At 42.4% G+C, this 21,551-nt stretch overlaps 1 protein-coding gene across 4 annotated transcripts in view; it reads left to right on the top strand.

Annotated features, from left to right (window-relative positions):
- Ccnyl1 (cyclin Y like 1) overlaps positions 1-20,493 on the top strand; it is a 37,951-nt gene extending 17,458 nt beyond the window's left edge. For 2 of the 4 annotated variants that reach the window (XM_076550241.1, XM_006974994.4), the window contains 7 exons: positions 2,673-2,773; positions 5,582-5,617; positions 7,823-7,874; positions 9,523-9,642; positions 13,138-13,304; positions 16,402-16,564; positions 18,300-20,493. In XM_076550241.1, coding sequence (XP_076406356.1) covers positions 2,673-2,773; positions 5,582-5,617; positions 7,823-7,874; positions 9,523-9,642; positions 13,138-13,304; positions 16,402-16,564; positions 18,300-18,416 — 756 coding nt within the window. In that variant the 3' untranslated portion in view covers positions 18,417-20,493. The remainder of the gene's footprint in view (positions 1-2,672; positions 2,774-5,581; positions 5,618-7,822; positions 7,875-9,522; positions 9,643-13,137; positions 13,305-16,401; positions 16,565-18,299) is intronic. The other 2 variants (XM_042260223.2, XM_006974995.4) reach the window with 2 other exon arrangements.
- Positions 20,494-21,551: the final 1,058 nt, after the last annotated feature.

Genomic DNA, 21,551 nt, shown 5'->3' with positions numbered 1-21,551 from the left:
AAAGACCAGCCAGTATACACGCACAGTTAGAAACCATGTATATGGAGGGAAATGGGAGGAAGTGTCACCAGAAGGTTTATATTTTATTTCCACTTCATTTTAATTCCCATCTAAGTTTCTTTGTCAAAATTGATTTTGTTACCATGTATAAGCTCTATTATTCCTTAATACAAGTTGCACTTCCTTAATTTGAAATCCATGATGTTCCAGAAGCTGAAATCTGAAACGTTTTAAGTGCCAACCTAACACCTTAAGTGGAAAATTCCAGAGCTGACCCCATGTGATGAAGTAGCAGGCAAAAACTGACAGAATTACCTTTAGACTGTTTGTGTAAGTGAGGAACACAGACAAAAGTGTCTGTGCTGCGGCTTGGGTCCTCTCCCCAGGAGATAAATGTATGTGTGTGTGTATATGAATATTCTAAAGCCCACTGTCTTGGTTAGGGTTTCTGTTGCTGTGATGAAATACCACGAGTAAAATCAGCTTGGGTAGGAAAGGGTTTGTTTTGCTTCTTCTTTCCCATCACAGTCCATCATCACGGAGGGAAGTCAGAGCAGGAATTGGCGGGGGGGGGGGGGGGGGGGGGGGGAACTACTGCAGGAGACCATGAAGAAGTGCTACTTACTGCCTAGCTCTCCATGGCTTGCTTAGCCTGCTTTCTTACAGCACCCAGAGGTGGCACCACCCATGGTGAGCCAGACCCGCCCTCATCAATCATCAGTCAAGAAAATGACTGCAGGTTTGCCCCTAGGCCAGTCTAAAGGGAGCATTTTTTCAGTTGAGGTTTCCTCTTCCAAAATGACTCTAGCTTGTGTCAAGTTCACAGAACACTAGCCAACACTCCTACAGTATTTTCTATCCCAAGATATTTTGATTTGAGATCCTCAGCCTATAATAGTGACCCTAAAAGGTATCTTCTACCGGAATAAAAGCATTTCACTGAAACTCAGTTTCATTTTTCATGTTGTATTTGTCTTTTGGGCATATAAAAGTATATAGTTTAACATCCAGATAATGAAAAGTACTCATGTTAACTGAATAGCTTAAGAAACATCACAGCTTTAGATATAATTAGAACACTTATAGTTTAAAAAAAATTAACCTTTCAGATAGTACTTTTGAAAAAACATAACATCTGGGGTATTTTGATAGGGAGCAAGTGACTTCGGTGTGAAACACATAGAACCTGTTTTATCTACCTCGTAGGTATTTCTGATTGTGAGCATCTAGCAGTTTTTACATGCTCTGCCCTTTCAACTCGTCTTCTGCCTACCCCATTTTTCATGTGTTTATGAGAAAGTACTGATGGGCAAAGTGATAGTATGATAGAAATCATTAATGATAGGAGGAAAGGAAGGCGCATCTGAATTAGTGGTTTTGTGTTTCTTAAGAATGCTGTTATTGGTATTTGTTTTAAAGAATGTTGCTGTTGATCTTTATTCAGTGACGCTATTTGACCATGGACCATATGGGTCTTACCATACTTTAGGTGTTTCATTGTCTGATATTGCTGTATTCTTGCAGTCTTTGCCAATGAATGGATACTTCTAAAGTGTTTTAAAGATAGTTGAGAGGGCTCAAAAAGTTAATTGTCTTCTTTCCAGTGACACTGTAGAAAGTTCGTCACTAGCTTATATCTGTAGTAAGATTCATCTCCCAATTTATAGTTAATTTTTCAGCTCTAGAGTTGAACCCAGGGCCAGCATACTAGTCAAGTGCTCTACCAATGAGCTACATCTCCAGCCTTATAATTCTTAACTAATAATTCTTCAAATATTTGAACTCCATAAGCTGTTAAGATTGTGTGCTCAGCATTTGGTGGTAGGGGTGTTTCGAGTCCTTTTCTGGAGAAGCTTAGATTTGTCTGGGGGATATCCTGCAGGCAGTTTAGGAGTACCCAAAGAGAACCCTTCTGTGGTGTGGTTGTTGGCAGAGATGTGCTGGAAAGTAGATGGGGTTCAAGGACAAAGAGGGAGAAAAAGGTATCCACTGCAGGGAGCAGCCGGTTGCCATGTGTGCTGAATAACTAGGGGAAACAACACTTGAGGTTTTCATTTCAGGAACATAATGGCACTGCACTTACACATGAAATGAAAGTTAATGTCCCAAAGCTGCCTTTGCCTTCTGTTTTCAGATGAGAGGAAATGTTAGCGCTTAAGGGAAGGGGCCCAGAGAAACCGGCCTGTGGCAGGCCAGCAGCCAGCCACACCAACTCTGACTTGAGAACACTGTGAGCCCACAAGATACTTGGTGTGTGCCTTGTGTTTACTGTACGAAGACGCTCTTGTGCCAGTATTCAAGGCATTGTGTTTTATTAAAGTACTGTGTAGAAGTAGAAAGCTGCTTTTGTTTAAGAGAGAATACTGAAACCTTACTTAAAACTTTTTTATAACGTTTATAAAGGAAATTGATAATAGGAACTTGCCAGGTTTGATGTATAGGTACCATACCAAGAGCTGCATTTTATAGCCCACTCCTCCAACACGATCTGTGGACATTCAAAGCTTCCAGTGGGTTCCCCGCAGAGCCACACATGCTGTTAGACTGAGGCAGTTCATAGACTGTGCAAATACCTTAATGCTTTATCATTTGACATTTTAACCAAGGGAAAAGAACACATTTTATAGGTTTAACTTACTGTGACATTCTCTTCTATTTCCCTTCCCCTTCAGGTATCTCCAGGGCAGCTTACTAAAAAGTATAGCTCATGCTCAACAATATTTCTAGATGACAGCACAGTCAGCCAGCCTAACCTTAGAACCACAATAAAATGGTGAGTACACTAGGCTGCCGAGCGAGCGAGCGCTGAGCCACAGAGCCTCTGCTAAAAGCATCTCAAGTCATTTGATTATCCTGTTAAGCACCCACTTCAAGACATTGGGGTCAATTAGATACTGAGTTTTAAGGGACTAAATGTAAATTTTCAATTTCCATTTTATTTTAAACTCCATGGTGGAAAGGAGAGCCAGTTAGCAAATAAGAAATTCCAGGAAAAGTGTGCCTCTCTTGGGTGCATTTATACTGTGAAAGTACTGTTGAATATAATAGATGTTTCTAGATCAATTAGTTTTCTACCAGTTACAGGCCTAAGACAATGCTTACTGTTTTGTAAACTACTCTTTGAATGAACAGTTTGTCCTCTACTGGCACCATAGTACACGAGCAGCCTCGTACATAAATTATAGTTGAAAATAACGTTGGAAATACCCTAAGATGAGCTCAGGTCTATAACAGTGACGACAAAAAAAAAAAAAAAAAAAAAAGCTTCCCCACTACATTGGCGTTGTCCAATAAGTGTTCCTTTTTTGTTTGTAAAGTTTTTGTTTTGTTTTGTTTTGTTTTTTAATGTAGTTTGGGAAATGCTTGTTTGGAGTGTTAATACCTTTATTCCTAATTTTACTCCTTAGTCTAAATAGTAATCAGCTTATACATTAATTTTGTTTCTTTTTTTTTTTTTTTAATTTTTTTTGGCCAAGTATCAGTAATTTCCTCATTTAAAAATTAAGTTCTCAGCCGGGCGATGGTGGCGCACGCCTTTAATCCCAGCACTCGGGAGGCAGAGCCAGGCGGATCGCTGTGAGTTCGAGGCCAGCCTGGGCTACCAAGTGAGCTCCAGGAAAGGCGCAAAGCTACACAGAGAAACCCTGTCTCGAAAAACCAAAAAAAAAAAAAAAAAAAAAATTAAGTTCTCATTCATCATACTATATCTTTCTTCTCATACTTACAACAGCAGTTGAGATTAAATTGTTTTAGCAAAAACTTCACGCCAGTTCTCACAGGCCTGTGTGTGTCATCTGTCAGATGATCACCGAGTGCTGATATTTAGAAAAGCCTCAGTCGATGAGAAAAAAGATCACTGAAGTTTCTTTAGAGCCCTCAGATCATTTTGAACTCAAATGATTCTGATTTTTCTATATATAATTCAGTACATATTTTCAAAGAGTAACCTTGGTCAAACAAATAGGTTTCATGCCCCTCCCCCAACCCAGTGTAACCTAATTTTTAGGAATCCACTTTTGAAAGGATAGTTTGAATTTGCCTTCTTTAATTAAATTTTAAAAATAAATACATTTACTTGGTGAAATAAACATTTACCAAGAAAATTAGCGCAAATTGACTTTTAGGAAAGGTTTTGAAAAATGTTTATCATAGGCAATAATGCATGACTTTCAAGGAGATTAAAACTCATACAGCTTTTTCCGGAATACATGCCTGCAAGTGAACACGGCAGCTCATGTCTGTAATCCCAGCAGTTGGGAGGCTGAGGTGGTAGGATCCAGGAGTTCCAGATCATCCTCAGCTACATAGCAAGTTAAGGGCCAACCTCGGCTACGTGAGACCTTGTCTCTAAGAAAAGAAAAATACATGTCTGTGAGCACATGCATTTTTCTCATTTTTGCCTCTTTCCTCAATTCATTGATGCTGTCGGGCGTCTTTAAGAAAGGAGATGCATGTGAGGCATTGATTACGTTGTCAAAAAGCGTCCAGGCAAGTCCTTTGATCTTAGCCATAGCCCCTTGCCAAACTTTGTGGCACACTGGACTCACCCTGGAACTTCAGAAATAACCTTTGAGACCCAAGTCTTGCCCAGTGCCAATTGCTCAGACTGCGGTGTAGGCAGTGTGGGAGCCACTGCTTAACGAGAAGACAGAACTGCGCCTGCCTGTGTGCTGGGACCTTAGCTGCGTCAGTTCTAAACGTGGGTTCCCTCCCTTGTCCGTAAATGTGGTTGTTGTATGAACTGTCACGAAAATCTTAGTGGTCCTTTTCAGAACCAGTTTTTTTGTGTGTGATTTTAACATCAGTCTGAGGGTAAAACTGAAGCACTGTAGAAGTATCCATCTTTGATGCCAATAGTGTTACAAAATCCAAATTTTTACATTTAAAATATGTACAACTACTTCTAAAATTCAGATTTGCCTTCCCTCAAATATTTGAGTTTCATTTTAGCTGTCAGGGCAGATGGCAAAAGGAGCAGTTTGTTCCCTAGTCACGTCACTGGCGGTAAACTCAGGAGTCATGTCGTGTCTAAAGCGTTGTGGCTGCTCCGGCCGCTTCACTTGACTGATTTGGAAATCCTGCCATCGACGCTGCTGTGCTGTGCTGTGCGGTCAGCCCTGCTCGCTTCAGGAGAGCAGAACTGTCAGCAGAACTCAGTTTCCTTAGTAATCCCACCGAAGCGATTTTAAATGCTTCTATTCAGTGTGCAGAACTTCTCATTGCTGGCAGGGAGCTAACGGCCATGGTGACTGAATGGATAGTGAAGTATACGTCATTTTCAATCTGCGGCCTAAGCAGAAATCCCTACTGTTTCCAGTGTAAACATATGTACAGTACTACCACCTGCGCAGGATAGAAGGTTCTGTAGGGAGGAGGGCAAATGGCAGGAGTGATGTGTAAGCATCTGCACGTATCAGAATCAACAGAAGCATGCCCATTGTCCAGGTGTGGAAGGATTCAGAGTGCTAAAAGTGTCCTTTATGGTACTGGTCTAACTGAGGTCTCAGGGCTTCTGGGAAGGTCAGCCCTGCTTAAAAATGATAAAATGAATTGCTTCAAATAATTTTTTTTCCTTCCACAGTGTGACCTTAGCAATATATTACCACATAAAGAACAGGTGAGCTTCTAAAACCTGCCTTACTATTCTAGCTAATTACCTCGCATAATACCAAATATAGTATTAAGATGTAACCGTAGACATCGGATGTTGTAAAGTGCTTTTATTACAATATTGAAATGAATCTTTTATTAGAGTTTCTTGTTCTTAAGACCCTTTAAAGGCTCTCTAGTTATTGAAGGCTCTAAAAAAAAATATGGCCTTATTAAATTGATACTTGCTGGTTTATATATATTAAAATTAAAAATATACATTGTAGCCGGGCGGTGGTGGCGCACGCCTTTAATCCCAGCACTCGGGAGGCAGAGCCAGGCGGATCTCTGTGAGTTCGAGGCCAGCCTGGGCTACCAAGTGAGTTCCAGGAAAGGCGCAAATCTACACAGAGAAACCCTGTCTCGAAAAACCAAAAAAAAAAAAAAAAAAAAAAAAAAAAAAAATATACATTGTAACCAGCACAGGATTTTTCAAGCTTGATTCTACTAATTTTTTAATGTCTTGTTGTGGTATCTGCATGCATTGTAGGATGTTTAACAATGTTACAGTTATCCACTCTCATTGTGACAATCAAAATCACACCATCTTGTTAACATATTTTTGAAAAATGACTTTTTCTGCATCAAAAAATTGAGAAAACATCTCATTTGCATTTTTACAAATCTCTTTAATGTATAACTTTGTAGAAAGACAAGTAGATTTTCATGTTTCTCTGTCTTCACTTTGAATTTGTTTTAAAGAAGCTAGAAGGGGACTGGAGAGAAGGCTCAGAGGTTAAGAGCACTGGCTGCTTTTCCAGAGGACCTGAGTTCAATTCCTAGCACCCACATGGCAGCTCAAAACTGTAACTCCAGTTCCAGGGAATCTGACGCCTTCACACCAGTGCACATAAAATAAAGTTAAATAATTTTTTTTTCTGGTTTTTTGAGACAGGGTTTATAAATTATTATTTTAAAAAAGAAGCTAGAAGTCAGTCCTCACTCATAAACACTTGAGGGGAAGTTATTTTTAAAGCTTTCAGACTTTTTGATACTCTGTAGTATTACACTAAAGCTCCATAAGGATGTTTTATTGTAATAGAATTTTATATTTCTCAGTGAACTTTTACATTGTACTCATTGAGCTACATCTTGTATAGTAAATGAATCTTTAACTAGTACATAGTTCTGTGATACATCCTGTCATCTGGAAAAATCATGATTCCCCTTTCTTTATAATGTTAAAAACGCATTTTTGTTTTCAGTGCTTAGCAAGAAGTGTGAGCGCTGGAAAGCTGTGTCAGGCTTACATCAGAAGGCACAAGTTCCCAAGCTTGGCTTTTAAAAAGCTTGACAGCTTGAATTTTATCATGACAGATTATATTTTCCCCAAAGTGACAGGCCCACTACATTCAATTCTGAGAGTATTTGTAGTTACACATAAAAATGATACTCTGTAATAAGGAGCTGGTTGAGTTCACAGGTAAATCACAAGTGCTACATGTGATCATTCCATGTCCTCATTCAGAACATTAAAAAGAAGGGTCGGGATTAGTGATTGGTTGTCCTGTGTCATCAGAGGCCTGAAAGCTCAGCAGCAGTTTGAGAAAAGAATGGCCGTGGAGAAGGTCACGGACAGTGCTGCAGAGAGAGCCGTGGTTTCTCTGGGAACGGAGTGTGCGCGCATGCGCTTTACAGTTGAAGTGCACAGCAGGGCGAAGCGGGCAGTGCTTTAATAAGACGGGCAGTTTGGGGCGCGGGCCTCTGCTAGGCGGGGGACTCTCCCTCCGGTCCACAACCGCAGAGAAGCAGTGCTTAAGTAAGGGTTCATTTGTTTGATGAGCCTTTCAGTAAAAAACTGATGTTTTCAAAGAAAAGGCCGTATGAATTTGAATCCATACTCTTTATAAGAAGCAAGTGCATGATTTAAAAAACATAGAGCAAAGAACTAAAGAGAGGCAGAAACGTGCGAAATTTCAGGTTGGTTCATCTTCGTCCAAGTTCCCAGCGGACTGCTGATGTGGTTACCGGCACTGCCTGTGGAGGGTGTCCGGCTTCCCGGCCCCCCTCACGGGTGGAGATGCTGCGGTACTGAACAGAAAGAGGTTGGGGGACAAATCCGGGAATCGTAAACTGTTTGCATCGGTAAAGGCTGGGCTTCCCTTTCAGTCCCCCTACATCACAGTTGTTAACTTAGATACTAACAGCCTGTGTTACCTGTTAAACTTTATAGAGATGCAAATAGATCCCTGGACATTTTTGATGAGCGATCACATCCACTCACAGTAAGTGCCTGTTTGCTTTGTTTTTAAGTTGTATTTCCCTTTCCTAGAGCTGAGTTTATTCCATGCTTGCTTGTTTTGTGATTGATTACTAGGAGAAAGTTGCTCCTAGCTTGAGTACGGAGCATTGATTCATGGCTGTGATGGAGTAACAACAGCTTTGCTGCTGTGTCAAGTACTGAGCTAAGGGAAGTAAATGGATTGTCTAAATAGTAGAAAATGCAGCTTTCAACAGATCATCTTCAGTAGCATCACACGGCATAAATAGTTGAAGGAAATCCAACAAATATGTAAAGTCTCTCAAGAATATTAGGAAACTTTAAATCATTTGAAATGGCATAAGCCAGGTGTGGCTTGGGTATACCTGTAATCTCCATACCTTGAAGGCTGAAGCAGGATAGTGATTTGGAGTGTAGCCTATGCAATATAAATAAGACCCTGACTTGAAAAACAATCAAACAATCAAAGAAAGAACCTATAAAAACTTAAGAAGCCACTTCCTCAAGCATATGTTGACCACTCTTGATACTTAAGAGGCATACATGGCTGGTGACTGTTGTATGGTCAATTTAGTGTTAAGAGCCTATGGTTATAGGAAACTTAAACTTTGAAAAAAAGAAAAAAAACACTTTTTTTTTAAATTGGGGCAAGTATGACCCCTGTGATACTCTAGGATTAGTAAGGTTTCAGCATAAAAAGAATTGGGAGAGTCTATGGAAGAGTATAAAATTCCTGAGCTTCTGCTTGTGTGTCCCTTTAATAAGTGATTGGTGGGTGCTTAACAGTGGGTACATCTTCAATATGTGTTAGGTGATTTCATTATTCTGCCAACATCATAGAGTACTTAATCTAAGATGGCTACGGTATTATTTGTTGATATTTATGGAACTGATAATGTATACTTGGTCCATCAATGTCCTTCATGCCAATTGACTATAAGATCCCACACTTTATATTGAAACAAAGCTGAAAGTCACTGGGCATGATGACACACACTTTCAATCCCAGAACTCAGGAGGAAGAGGCAGGTGGATCTCTATAAATTCGAGGCCATCCTGATTTACATAGTGTCTTCCAAGACAGCTAGGGCTACAAAGTGAACCCTGCCTCAAAACAAGCGTACAAACAAAAAATGAAATAGAGCCAGGCTGTGGGGCGAACGCCTTTAATCCCAGCACTTGGGAGGCAGAGGCAGGCGAATCTCTGTGAGTTCAAGGCCAGCCTGGTCTACAGAGCGAGTTCCAGGAAAGGCGCAAAACTACACAGAGAAACCCTGTCTCGAAAAAAAACAAAGCAAAAAAAAAAAAAAAAATGAAATAATAAACTAAGTCATACCACCCAGGCCAAAAAGATGGCTCAGCAGGTAAAAGCACTTTCTGCTAAGCGTGAGAACCCGTGTCTGACCCCCAGTGTGATGGAAGGAAAGGACCAACTCCTAACGTTGTCCTCTGACCTCATGTGTGCACCACACTGCATGCCCATACATACATATACAAATGCACACAGTAAATGCTTAAACGGCAGCCATGGTACCCAGTTGAAATTATCTCGAGGAACATGTAGCACAATGTGGACACTGCTATCTTAAGAATACTTGAAAATTTCCTTCAGTCAATATTTACATTGTTGTTTTGTTTTTTTTCTCTTTCAGAGAGAGAAAGTTCCAGAGGAATACTTTAGGCATGACCCTGAACACAAATTTATTTACAGATTTGTTCGAACACTTTTTAGTGCTGCACAGCTGACAGCGGAATGTGCAATAGTGACGTTGGTAAGCTAGTCCTTTCTTAGCAAACTTTCTTAGGAAGTTTGTACCCAGATATGTATAACCCCTGAAAGTATCATAAGAACTTTAGTAAGAGGAACCTTCCCAAGGAATGCAAAGACACAGATTTGAATTTAACAGTCATTGTGGTTTAAAATGTTGCCATTGCTTTTATTATCACAAAACAATTGCCATTAAAGGCAGTTAGAGAAAGTTCCCCTTCATACCTCATTGCACACACACAGGGCATGTTAATGGGGCTGGAATGGGAAGCAGTAACAGACCCAAGTGGTTCACGGAAACCAGTTCAATGCAGTTTAAGGTACATGCCAGGCTGTGTCCCCAGATGCTTCTGCTGTGTGTTGTGATTGATCCCTGCCCAGTTCTCTTGTTCTTGGATGATGGCTGCCAATCCACCTCTGCTGATTACTTGTGTCTGCCTATGAAGCTGCCTGGGATTGTAGGACCAGTAGTTCTTAGAAAGGCTTTGTGAACTTGCTGAGCTACAGGTGTGTCCTTACCTTTCTGTCATCCATTCAGAAGGCCTGTAGATGAGACCATCATTTTGAGTAATGGATGCTGTTCAAGTGGTTGGGATTTTACTGCCCCAGTAGCAAATGCACAGTGAAAAGTCAAGTATCTGGCCTTGAGGAGAGAGTCCTTAGATTAGTACTACTCCTCCAGCATCCACTTGGACTCTGCAGAGGAGCTAGGTGCTGTGTGCATGGCTAGAGTCCCCAGTGGGCACTTCTGCTGTGGAGGCAGGTAATGCAGGATGGAGACTGGGGTGTAAACAAGGGAACTACCATTCCTGGAAGAACAAAGTGGCTTTGCCTGGTCCTTTGAATATACAGGACTGCAGACTGGATTTGAGTCAGGGGTAAAGAATTAAAAGTGTTTGTTGAAATGCAATACAAGAGGACAGCCCTCACAGCTCTACCATCAGTGTTTGGGAGATGACTATAGAGGAGGAGGCCGAGCACACAAGGAGGAAATCCAGGAATGAGCAATAGAAGTTGAAAGAAGAACCTTCCCACCATGGCAAATGCTGTAAGAGGCTCCAAGCATGCACTCTGGACAGCTGGGCTGCACCATGGCTGTAGCACCGGGGCAGAGAAGAGAGCAGGTGGGACAGAAGTCTTGGCTTACGCATGTGTATTCTAATGAAGACGATCACAGGTATTTTTGCAGGTGTTCAGATAGTTGTTACATGCCATGGAAACTGAGCATGGTAAGGGCTCCTAAGTGACCGGAGAGCTTTCTGTTTTAGATTGGAGGAGCAGAAGACCTCCTTAGAGACGTGGCATCAGAACAGTGGTCTAACTGCAAAGAGGAAGCCAAGGAGCGTAGGTATTTCAGGCAGTGGGTGTGATGCAGGGACATTCCATGTGCTCAAGGACAGCAGGGTGGCCGTGTGGTAGGAGTTGAGGACTAAGGGAGTTAAGGGAGAGGAGATGCCAGGGACAGTCCCACAAGGAAATGGGTTCCACATTGACTAGTTTCTTTTGGAAAGTCTTGAGCAAGGGGGAAATGATCTTAATTTAGGAGGCTTTCCTGACTGGAGAAGTAGACTGTAATTGGAGGTCAGAATGGAGGCCAGCAGAGTGTTAGGTTACCATACAGGCAAGCAGTGAAAAATGGCCCAGGATAGAAAGTTTTCAGATTACCATTGAAGACAGCAAGAACAGGTATTGCTTGCAGATTAGAATGGGATAACATAGAGCTTGGGCTTCTATGACTAGGCACTGGGGGGTTGGAGTGAAAACATACTTGGTTGTGAGTGAAGGATTGATGAGCCTGGCAAGAGCTGTTTGAGAATAGTGACAGCGGCCAGAGGCACAACACACGCGTGCACTAAGAAGTGGGCTGGAGGTGAGCTGGCATGTGCATGATCTGGTGAGCTTGGGAAGCAGCACTTGGGGTTGTGAGAAGTGACGTCAGAGCAGTCTAAACATTCATATTGAACTAAATCTCTGGCAGAGGGAAAGAGTCTTAAAAAAAAGCCATTTTGGGGGGAGTGCTGGTCACGGTGGTGTGGGCTTAGCCATCACATAGGACGTCTTGTCCCCACTGACACAGGAGGACAAGTGGTAGCCTGAGTGACAGCACCTAACGTACTATCAGGAAAGGACAGCCAAGGTGTGCAGGGCTCTGTTGCTCCCTGACTGCCTCTGAAGAACGGGGACTCTGAGAGAGACTCGCTCCTTGGATACTTGGCAGTGCCGAGGATGCGGGTGGGAGTGTAGTCTCACTGAGAATAGATGTGTGATATTTGGTGGACAGCATTAGTCTAAGGGCCTTAAAACAGTGACTGACTGTTAAAGTTGTTTCCCTTCTCATGGTGATAGAAAGCACTTACATACCATTTGAGAGGCACCTTGCACGTCAGAGCTCAGCACCTAGTCTCTGTCACCTGTAGATCACAGAGACTTGGTGGGAGCTTTTCTTGTCATCCTCCAAACAGTACTGTTGGCATTAGCATTTACATTGTTTGTACTGTTGTCACTAATCTAGAGGTGACTTAAAGCATATGAGGCTGAGCGTGGTGACCCATCCATGTAATCGTAGTACTTGGGAGACTGAAGCAGGAGGGTCGCAAGTTCAGGGCCCGTCTGAGCTACATAGTGATACCCTGTCTCACAAAGCAAGGAAGGAGGTGTTATATGCAAATACTGCCAGATGTGTGTGTGTGTGTGTGTGTGTGTGTGTGTGTGTGTGTCTGTCTGTCTGTCTGTCTGTCTTAAGCATCCTTGATCTTAAAACCAGTCTCCCTTGGATACCAAGGAACAACCAATATCTCTCTGAAGAGAGACTTTTGAAGTAACAATTCCCAGCTTCCTTTACAGTCTTCACTCAACTAACCTCACCCAGTTGCCTATAGCAAAGGCATTTGATTTGTCTAAGATCATCCGTGAGAGTGTCTCACAAACACCCTGCCCGGTTTAAGAGTCCAGGGATAGACTGGCAGCTCTGTTTCCACCTTAAAGCCAAGCGAACTACAAATTATATAAAAGAAAACAGCTTCTTGGAAGTGACGATGGAGAGGGGAAGATGAGGTGTGAGGGAGCACCCTTGGGTGCAGGCGCTTCCTGAGAAAGGCACTGTGCTTGTGGTGCTGTCTGCCCAGTAGCCACTGGGAGGCTCTCTTGTCCTCGTTACTGTGAACTGGAAGACGTAAATGTGCTCAGGGTGACTTGGTTTTAGACGTTTGCTCCTGGCATGCCTGTAAAATCATGTAAAATTAACACGGGAGAGACTTGGTGTTTCCTGACAGCCTGAGTCTACGCTGGGCCTGTCTGCTGCTCCGCAAGTGTGAAGACTGTGCCGTCCTCAGGACGCCCGTCACTGAGGGGCAGGCCTTGCTCTGATGCGTGAGCAGGGCAGGCAGCAGAGCAGCCTGACCCTTGCCGTGGTCTCTGTAGCTCCCCTGTCAGACAGAGGAGTCACTCATACTCAGCGCTTACCCGAACCAAGTCAAAGACCAGCGCTCTGCTTTTGCAGGTTTACTTGGAGAGACTTCTAACTTACGCTGAGATTGACATCTGTCCCACCAACTGGAAGAGAATTGTGTTGGGAGCCATCCTTCTTGCCTCCAAGGTCTGGGATGATCAGGCTGTGTGGAATGTGGACTACTGCCAGATTCTCAAGGACATTACAGTCGAGGACATGTGAGTTCTGAGGTTTCGGTGAACTTTCTAACCATTTGTCTAGTACTCCAATTTGCTCCCATAAGCTTTACATAAAATTTAAAGAGTGTTTTTAAAGGCTGTTTTGAACAGCCAATGGAAATAGACATAAACCTACATTCTTTCTGTCCAGCTTTATAACTGTTCATATCTTCTGTCATTAATTGGTAGGTGTTGATGTAGTATTTATAACAATGTGTTGGATAAACTTTTCTTGTGGTTTTGGCGTCCTTTGCAAGGACAGCATAGCACAGTATATATTTTGCTGCTTTTTAAAACCCACCAGTTCTGCTCCCCTTTTAAGGGGTACATGCCTGGCTTTTGAAATGTGTCTGTCTGCCAGTGTTCATGTCTTAGAGCCTCTGGACTTCTGCGAGGTTCGAGCTTTAGCCTGAGTCTTTGATTGTGTATTTACTTCTGTTGGTCCTACGCCTTTTTTTTTAAATCTAAGCATCTAGAACAGAAACTATGAGGTACAAAAGTAAAAAGAGGATGCTCCTGCCTCCTCTCCATGTGGAGTGTTTGTTTTTAGAAGTTGGTCTGATGGGCTAGAAATCTCAGGATTCCGCTCAGGCAGGCAGCCCCAGAAGCAGCTCAGGGGCTTGCTTCACCAGGTAAAGGGCACACTCTGCACTGCCCTGTCCTACTCTGCCGGCCCCAAACTGCCAAGAGCACAGCCTCAGTGATGGCCACCAGCATGGTGCTGGAACACACCGAAGGAAGAGCAGGCCTGTGACGTCTGCAAGAGGAGCACCAGAGGTTTCCTGCAGACTTGACAGCGTCCACTTGACAGTGGAGATAGATGTCTGTGGGCAGCACGTAAGATAGCGTAGTGACGAAGAAACCCTTGGTTATGTTGATTATCATAGGAAGATCAATACATAATGAGGGTAATTGAAGTTACCCATTCCTGTAGTTAGGACTGTCCCTCAGAACCACCACACTGTTCGTAACTGAAGTGACTAAGGGACCACTGTTGGCAGCAACTGGAGTGTCTGGTGGAAGTGACCACTTTGTGGCACTGGTAGCCACCTGACCAAAGGATATGACAAAATTTGAAACAGATGGACATAATGTACTTTTGGAAATTACCAAGGCCAGAGTGACTTTGATTACTGTGTCAATCGTACAAACTGGCTCCTGGAAAAAACAAAATGTGTAATCATATATACTGTAAACGGCAGCTGAAAATATTTAAAACTTAAACTCAGCTGCCAGGGGCTCTAGTTTAGTTGTAAGATCAGAAAAGGTGCAGGAAAGTATTTGAGTTTCCCGGACACGACCCCACTGCAGGGCCGTGGTGGCAGTCTGGTACTCTTTGCCACCCCTTTGTTCTGAGCAGAGGAACACCAGGAGCCGTGTTCCCAATAGTCGCCTTGTGTTTATGGTCCTGGAGAACTGAAGAGCATGGCAGGTTAACATGCATTTGTCTGCTTCCCTGCTGTTGGCGATTTGGAGTGCCCTTATTATTTTCCATCTAAATTAAAAGTTAAAAATCAGTATCTGTCAGATTTCCCTTAAAACTTTCCACTATGTATGTGTCTTGTTAGGGTATATTTCTATTGAAAAGAATAAGTTAACTAGGCAGCTGCTGCTCAGAAAATGTACTGTGCCGATAAATAGTGTGCATTCAGCCATGTGAAAAAACAACAACAAAAACCCAGAAGGTGCATATTCTGTTGGCATAATGCTTTTCTTCAGTGATTAAACCTCTATTAATAGCCGTGTTAATCCCGTGAAGGACTGTGTTTCAACACAGTTAAAATGTATTAGTGGAGAAAATATAAAAGGGACAGAGAAGTACATTTGTTCCTGTAGCAAATTAAGTCTTGATTACCTGATTATTAAAACATTATCTGATTTACATTTCTATAGGCTTATTGCCATATGAACAGGAAATTAATTTTGGAAGTAGACTGCTTAGCTTTAATTTTAGCAAATGAGAAAACCATATTTTACCTACTTTCCATATAGAATGTCAAACACTTTTTGAGGCAGTGAAGAAAATATTAAAAATTTAAAACTAAGAAACCAAGTAAGTATGTTCTAAGACAAGCCTCTGTCGTGTTTGCTTAAGTATTTATAATTTTTCTGTAATTTCTGCAGGGATTATGACTGGTCAGGTTTACTCTAATTTTGTGGGGGTTCAGCAAGGTCAGTATGGTCACATAGCACAGAGGGGCTCCTTGTCCACCTTTCCCACCGTATTGAGCTCACCCGTGTGCACATTCTGTCCTGGCTGGGACAGCAAATGCTGAGTGTCCTGGGGGCTTTATTTCCAGCACAAGAACCGATTTCTTGGTACACCAGGTGTAGTGTACTCAAGTGGGTTTGGGGTAGCCAAGACATCTGTCTTTGATCTCTGCTTTCCAGAGTTTCCGATGAGTACCTGACTGTCACAGTGACAGTTTGTCACCTTAGTCTAATATTAAGGGGAGCAGAAACTTGCATTGTGCCCTTTGACATAGCCTCGTGCTGGGGCAGGGGGAAGGGATTTCCTTTCCCGTCCAGTGTGGCTTATTTATTTTTTTATTTATTTATTTGAGATGAATCCTTGTTGCCTCAAGAGTTTTCCCCCTCAGAGATAATAGCGTGGCTCTCGATGGATCCATTTGTTGCCGTGGTGATATGCCCACTCCTTTTGTTGGCGCGTCTCTACTTCAATAAGCCCCTTCCTGTTATCAGCCTGGGGAAATGTCTGCAAGTTCTTCAGAGCTAATAAACAGCATACATCACTCCTTTCATCTGCTCACTATAGCGGGCCTGCGAGTGAGCGTGGAGGACGGCCGCACAGCTGCACTAATGGAACTCTGAAGAATGAGCCTGCAAGTCAGCAGCACAAGTGCAGGAGAGGGCCGTAACCTTTCCCCTCGGCCCAGACGCAGTGCTGGGATGCAGAGAGGACCACGGATGCTCACCCTTGTTTGATTGAGCATTAGGATGTTAGTCCAGCTGGTAGCCTTCATGGGTTCCAAAACAGAATTTAGAGCTATTCTAGAAACTCTGAATGATAGTTGTGAAGATAGCCCAGTTGACTAAAATTGTCCTGTGTGGGTTTTGCTGTGTTCCTCCTCCCCAGGAATGAGATGGAAAGGCATTTCTTGGAGCTGCTCCAGTTTAATATTAACGTTCCTGCCAGTGTTTATGCCAAATACTACTTTGACCTTCGCTCCTTAGCAGATGACAACAACCTGAATTTTCTGTTTGCTCCTCTCAGCAAAGAAAGAGCGCAGAACCTAGAGGTAAGGCTGCATTCACTAAGTGGGGTTTGCTGCAGGCCCAGCCAACATCTGTGAAGACAATGGAAAGCTTTTAAATTAGCACAGTGGAGAGGTTATTATCTCTTTGGCATCATATTTCCTGGTCCTTTTGTGTTTCTATAAGTATCTACATTATATAGAGAGGTAGATACTGCCTCCTGTGATCACAATTCAGTCTTTTTAACCAAATGAAATGTAGTTATAATAGTTTCCCTATTGAAGCTCTGCATTCCCACATAATCATATGTAGATAAGTTCTTGAAATTATATTCTTAATTATTCCTACCTATATATCACAACTCTGCTGCACTTCATTCGGTTGACAAATTGTCAGTTAGATACCATGAGTTTATTAGCATTAGTGGCTAAACTGAGAGACCTATGTTTAGGATGCAAAATGCAAGTGTATTTCTCATACTAGATACAGGAACTACATAGTGTTTTCATAAAAGTGGTAACAGGCACCAGGGAGGTGGCTCAGAGGCTTGAGAGTGGATCCAAATACCAGTGGTGACACCTAGTGTCTCTCAACTGTCTATAACTCCAGCTCTAGGGGATCAGGCACCTTCAGATCTCCGTGGGTAGCCCTCCCCTATACACATATATACATAAATGTTTTTAAAAACTGAAAGTGGTAACTTAAATAAGGCAAAGTAATATTTAGGGGGGCTGGAGAGATGGCTCAGAGGTTAAGAGCACCGGCTGCTCTTCCAGAGGTCCTGAGTTCAATTCCCAGCACCCACGTGGTGGCTCATAACCATCTGTAATGAGATCTGGTGCCCTCTTTTGGCCTGCAGGCTTACATGCAGGTACAACGTGTATACATAATAAATAAATAAGTCTTTAAAAAGAAAGTAATATTTATGGCTTAAAATTTTTAGTAACTGTCACAGTGATTCACATACTTTAGGATGGAATTTCCTTAAGTACCTTGATGATTTAGAATGTTTTTCTACTGTTAATGTGCTAGTGAAATAGTCATTAGACTCCTACCATCAACTATAACACTGGTCAACTTTTGTTAGACCATTGGAACTGAATAAACACTAATTGTTTTGGCACGGGTGTGTGCTCATGTTTAGGAAACAGTTATTATACAAGTAACATGATACTGATGTAAAAAAGCCCGTCACAACATCTCCATCTTTGAGAACTCAGTTGGTATGTGTGTGGTATGTGCATGTGTGTGGTGGCCAGAGGCTGCCATAGGTGTCTTCCTCAGTTACTCTCCACTTACATTCTACAGTAGGGTGTCTCATTGAGCCTGCAGCTCATCAGGTTGTTAGATGGTCACTGAGACTCCTTTTACCACTTAGTAGCACTGGGATTACAGGTCTGTGCCACCACACCTGGCACATGCCAAGGAACCCAGTCTCCAGTTCTTATGCATGCACAGCCAGCATTTTACCTGCAGAGCCATGTCTCCAGCCCGAGGAACCAGGCTTTTAAGTAACTTAAGTTGCCAGTTTCCAGGCATTGAGTCCTGACCCTGAAAAGATTAGGAAACTAGCAGGAAGTAGCATCCCCAAGGCGTAGCACTGTAGACCTTCATCCTCAGATAGCCCAAGTGGCTGCATTTGTTTAGAATCTAAAGGATGGCTCAGTATACCAGTAAGTCTCCATGGAGGTAGTTTGTGTTGCTTTTTTTGTTTGTTTGTTTTGTTTTCCTTTAGGTTGCATTCTTTTTAAACCTCTGTTGTTTGATTGCTTTTCCTAGGCCATTTCAAGGTTGTGTGAGGACAAATACAAAGACTTGTGTAGAGCTGCTATGAGAAGATCTTTAAGCGCTGATAATTTCATTGGTATTCAGCGCTCGAATGCCATCCTTTCTTAAGAGAGAGACATGAGGAGTGGGAACACCAAGGACTCCTCATTGACAAAGACTGGAGAAATAGCACCTCTCCTGGTCAGAGACCAGCATAGGTGGGACTCCACCCAATGGAAAGACCTCAAATTCACGAGACTCTGGACAGTGACTGCTGACTCCATAGGAAAGAATGGGACCTTGTCAAAACAACCACTCTCTGTCCTTTGTAATGTAAACAGTTACAAAAACCACTCCAAAGCAAAGCTCTGACCACACACAGATATTGCTTACCATGTAGGCCAATGGCTGTGAAATATGTGAGGTTTTTAAATTGTTTCAATTTTTAGACTTTCGTTTGAGACAGGGTCTTATGTAGCCTGGGCTGGCCTCAAACTCAATATATGACTGAGGCTGGCCTTGAACTCCAGAATCTTCCTGCCTCTACCTCCCAAGTGCTGGGATTACCATGCCTGGCTCAGATTTTTAGACTTTAAAGACACTAACCATATAACTTTTGTTTTTCTTGCCCCACCCACCCCCTCCAACTGCTGCATATGCTTTTAGAATTGATTCAGTATTACCATTAAAACATGAGACTCCTTCCCATTTTTGTGGTGCTGGGAATCAAACTGAGGACTTAGCATGTGCTCGGTGAGCACTTGACCACTGAGCTACACTCCTCAGCCCCAAGCATGGGATACTTAACACTCATGAAACCACCTAGGAGCACGTTGTAGCATCGTTGGGTATTAAAAGCTCTCCTACTGTGTCATCAAGCTGCTAGTCATTATTGGCAATCAGTTTAAATTACCAAAAAGCTGCTGGCTAACACTCGCCATTCATATTCTCTGCAAGCACTGCTTGCTGGCATTTTGGTATGTTTGGAGCCATAAAGAGAAAGTATCAGTTGTTGCCGACTTCTGTTGGGTCCACGCTGCATTTCCTGTGAACTATTAATGGTGCTTCTCATTTTCTGATGGTTTTTCTCATTGTTAAACAAGTGTATTAAAAGATATTTTCATAATGCCAAACAACATAGTGGTCTAGTGATCATGAGCAAATAGCAAAAACACAAGGTGTCCCCCCAAATTAGTGATGCTTCTTTACACTTAGTGGTCCGTGTCTGGGCTCTCTGGGAATACTGCAGCAGAAGTAGAAAAGCCACAGGCCTTCACAAAAACGTCATTTGAAAGTTTTAATTTTACCAGTGTGAAATAATTAAGTTTCTAATTATTTTTTTGTTTCTCTTGAAGATTACAAACAGTGAACCAAAAAATTAAAACTAAAGGCTTGATATTCCAAATTTGGGGGATTAAGTTGAAAAGAAAGGTAAAGTAAAACTTTTAAATAATGTCTCATTCATTAGTTTGTAGCATTTATGACTCTCCAGATATCAGAGTATAAACCTGCCCTGAGATTTGGGGGCTGCCGTGTATCTCCATGGAAGCTCTCCTTCTCTCTAGTAGTTCTTTGCCAGGCTGGGCTCCAACCGCTTTGATCACCTAAGTGTCTTTACATTCAGTTAAGGGAGGTTAGGGAGAACACTGTTAACTCACATATAACACATGAAAAGGAATCTGATCCGCAAACAGCAGGTGAAATGAGCGATTAAAAACAGTGTATCCTGCACGTCTGCCTGGGTGCGGGTATCTTCGGAACTGCACCCAGGAGCCCAAAGCACAGGCTTTAAAAGGCGGGGAGGAGATGATTAGGAAAATGATGACAGCAGTGACTAAATTAGAAATAATGAAAGATTGTGTTTTCAACTACGTGCATTCAATTCTCCTCACACGGAACCTGGGGAGTCTTATGTAAACAAGACCTTTGTGGGCCAAGAATACTTTCTCTTGCGGCTGCAATGCTTCACACGCTCTCAAGTGCTGCCGGGTTCATCATTTTCAAAGGACAGACGTAAATGTTAAGGAAGGATGTATGAAATACTACAATCTACCACCTCAAAAAAACATTGTTTATGGAGTTCAGAGCTTAGAGATTCAAGTATTGATTGCAGTTTTATTTTGAAAAGAATGCTACAACTTAACGTGGTTTTTCTTTCTCATGTTTATATTAAAAGAAAGGCTAATAAATTCTATTTTAATTAAAATATGGCTAGTGTGTTTGTACCGCTTCCCTGTCCACAGGGCATTGTATCTCTCTAGAACTTGTGTTTACCTTGGTCCTGAAGACTTGCATAGTTTCCAACTGACCAAGCTGCTTTGATTCATGGTCTAGTTCAGTAGTGATTGTCTTTGCTTAGACTGTGTTCTGTCTGAAGATAATGTATCACAGCAGGAGTCTGTCTAGCCACTTGGTACTTAGTGACATGGTGCAGTAGATGGCACACTTGAACAGTTCATCATGGTCAATCAGGAAGGGTCGGTTCAGTAGATGAGATTATAGGTACACACCAAAGAGAAAGCAGTCGCCCGAATAGTATCAGATTAGAACGCGTTCCTTGAGTGATAAAACAGAAGGATGGGAATTTGAACTGGGGTTGCTTCAAACACGCTGCGCTGCGTGGTGTTTCAAGTTTACATGTCATGTGTAAACCCAGCCAACCTAAGGGCTTTGTTTTTGTTTTGAGCCAGGGACTCTTAACTATGTATCCTTGGCAGATCTGGAAATACTGAACACCCCCCCCCTTGCTCCTTAGTGAGTTCCCTGATGTAAGCAATGCTTATTGAATCGTGCTCATGCTGCGCATTTATTTACTTTTACTTTTTCAGTTTTTGAAGTCAGATCGTTCAACGATGAATCAATCCCTTTGTTCTTGACATAGGATAACTGACACTTTAGGAAGGGGAAACCTGTCATAAATCACATGAGCCAGTCAGTGGTGGTGCACGCCTTTAATCCCAGCGCTCGGGAGGCAGAGGCAAGCAGTGGATCTCTGAGTTCGAGGTCAGTCTGATCTACAGAGCTAGTTCCAGGACAGCCAGCATGGTTACAGAGAGAAACCTTGTCTTGAAAAAAAAATAAACACGGGGCTGGAGAGATGGCTCAGAGGTTAAGAGCACCAACTGCTCTTCCAGAGTTCAATTCCCAGCACCCACATGGTAGCTTACAACCATCTGTAATGAGATCTGGCACCCTCTTCTGTATACATAATAAAAATCTTTAAAAAAAAAAAAAAAAAAACTTATTACAAAAAAACCACATCAG

This window comes from Peromyscus maniculatus, chromosome 13 (genome assembly GCF_049852395.1).
Source record: "Peromyscus maniculatus bairdii isolate BWxNUB_F1_BW_parent chromosome 13, HU_Pman_BW_mat_3.1, whole genome shotgun sequence".
Classification (NCBI taxonomy): domain Eukaryota; kingdom Metazoa; phylum Chordata; class Mammalia; order Rodentia; family Cricetidae; genus Peromyscus; species Peromyscus maniculatus.
This window is presented reverse-complemented; position numbering and strand designations above follow the sequence as displayed.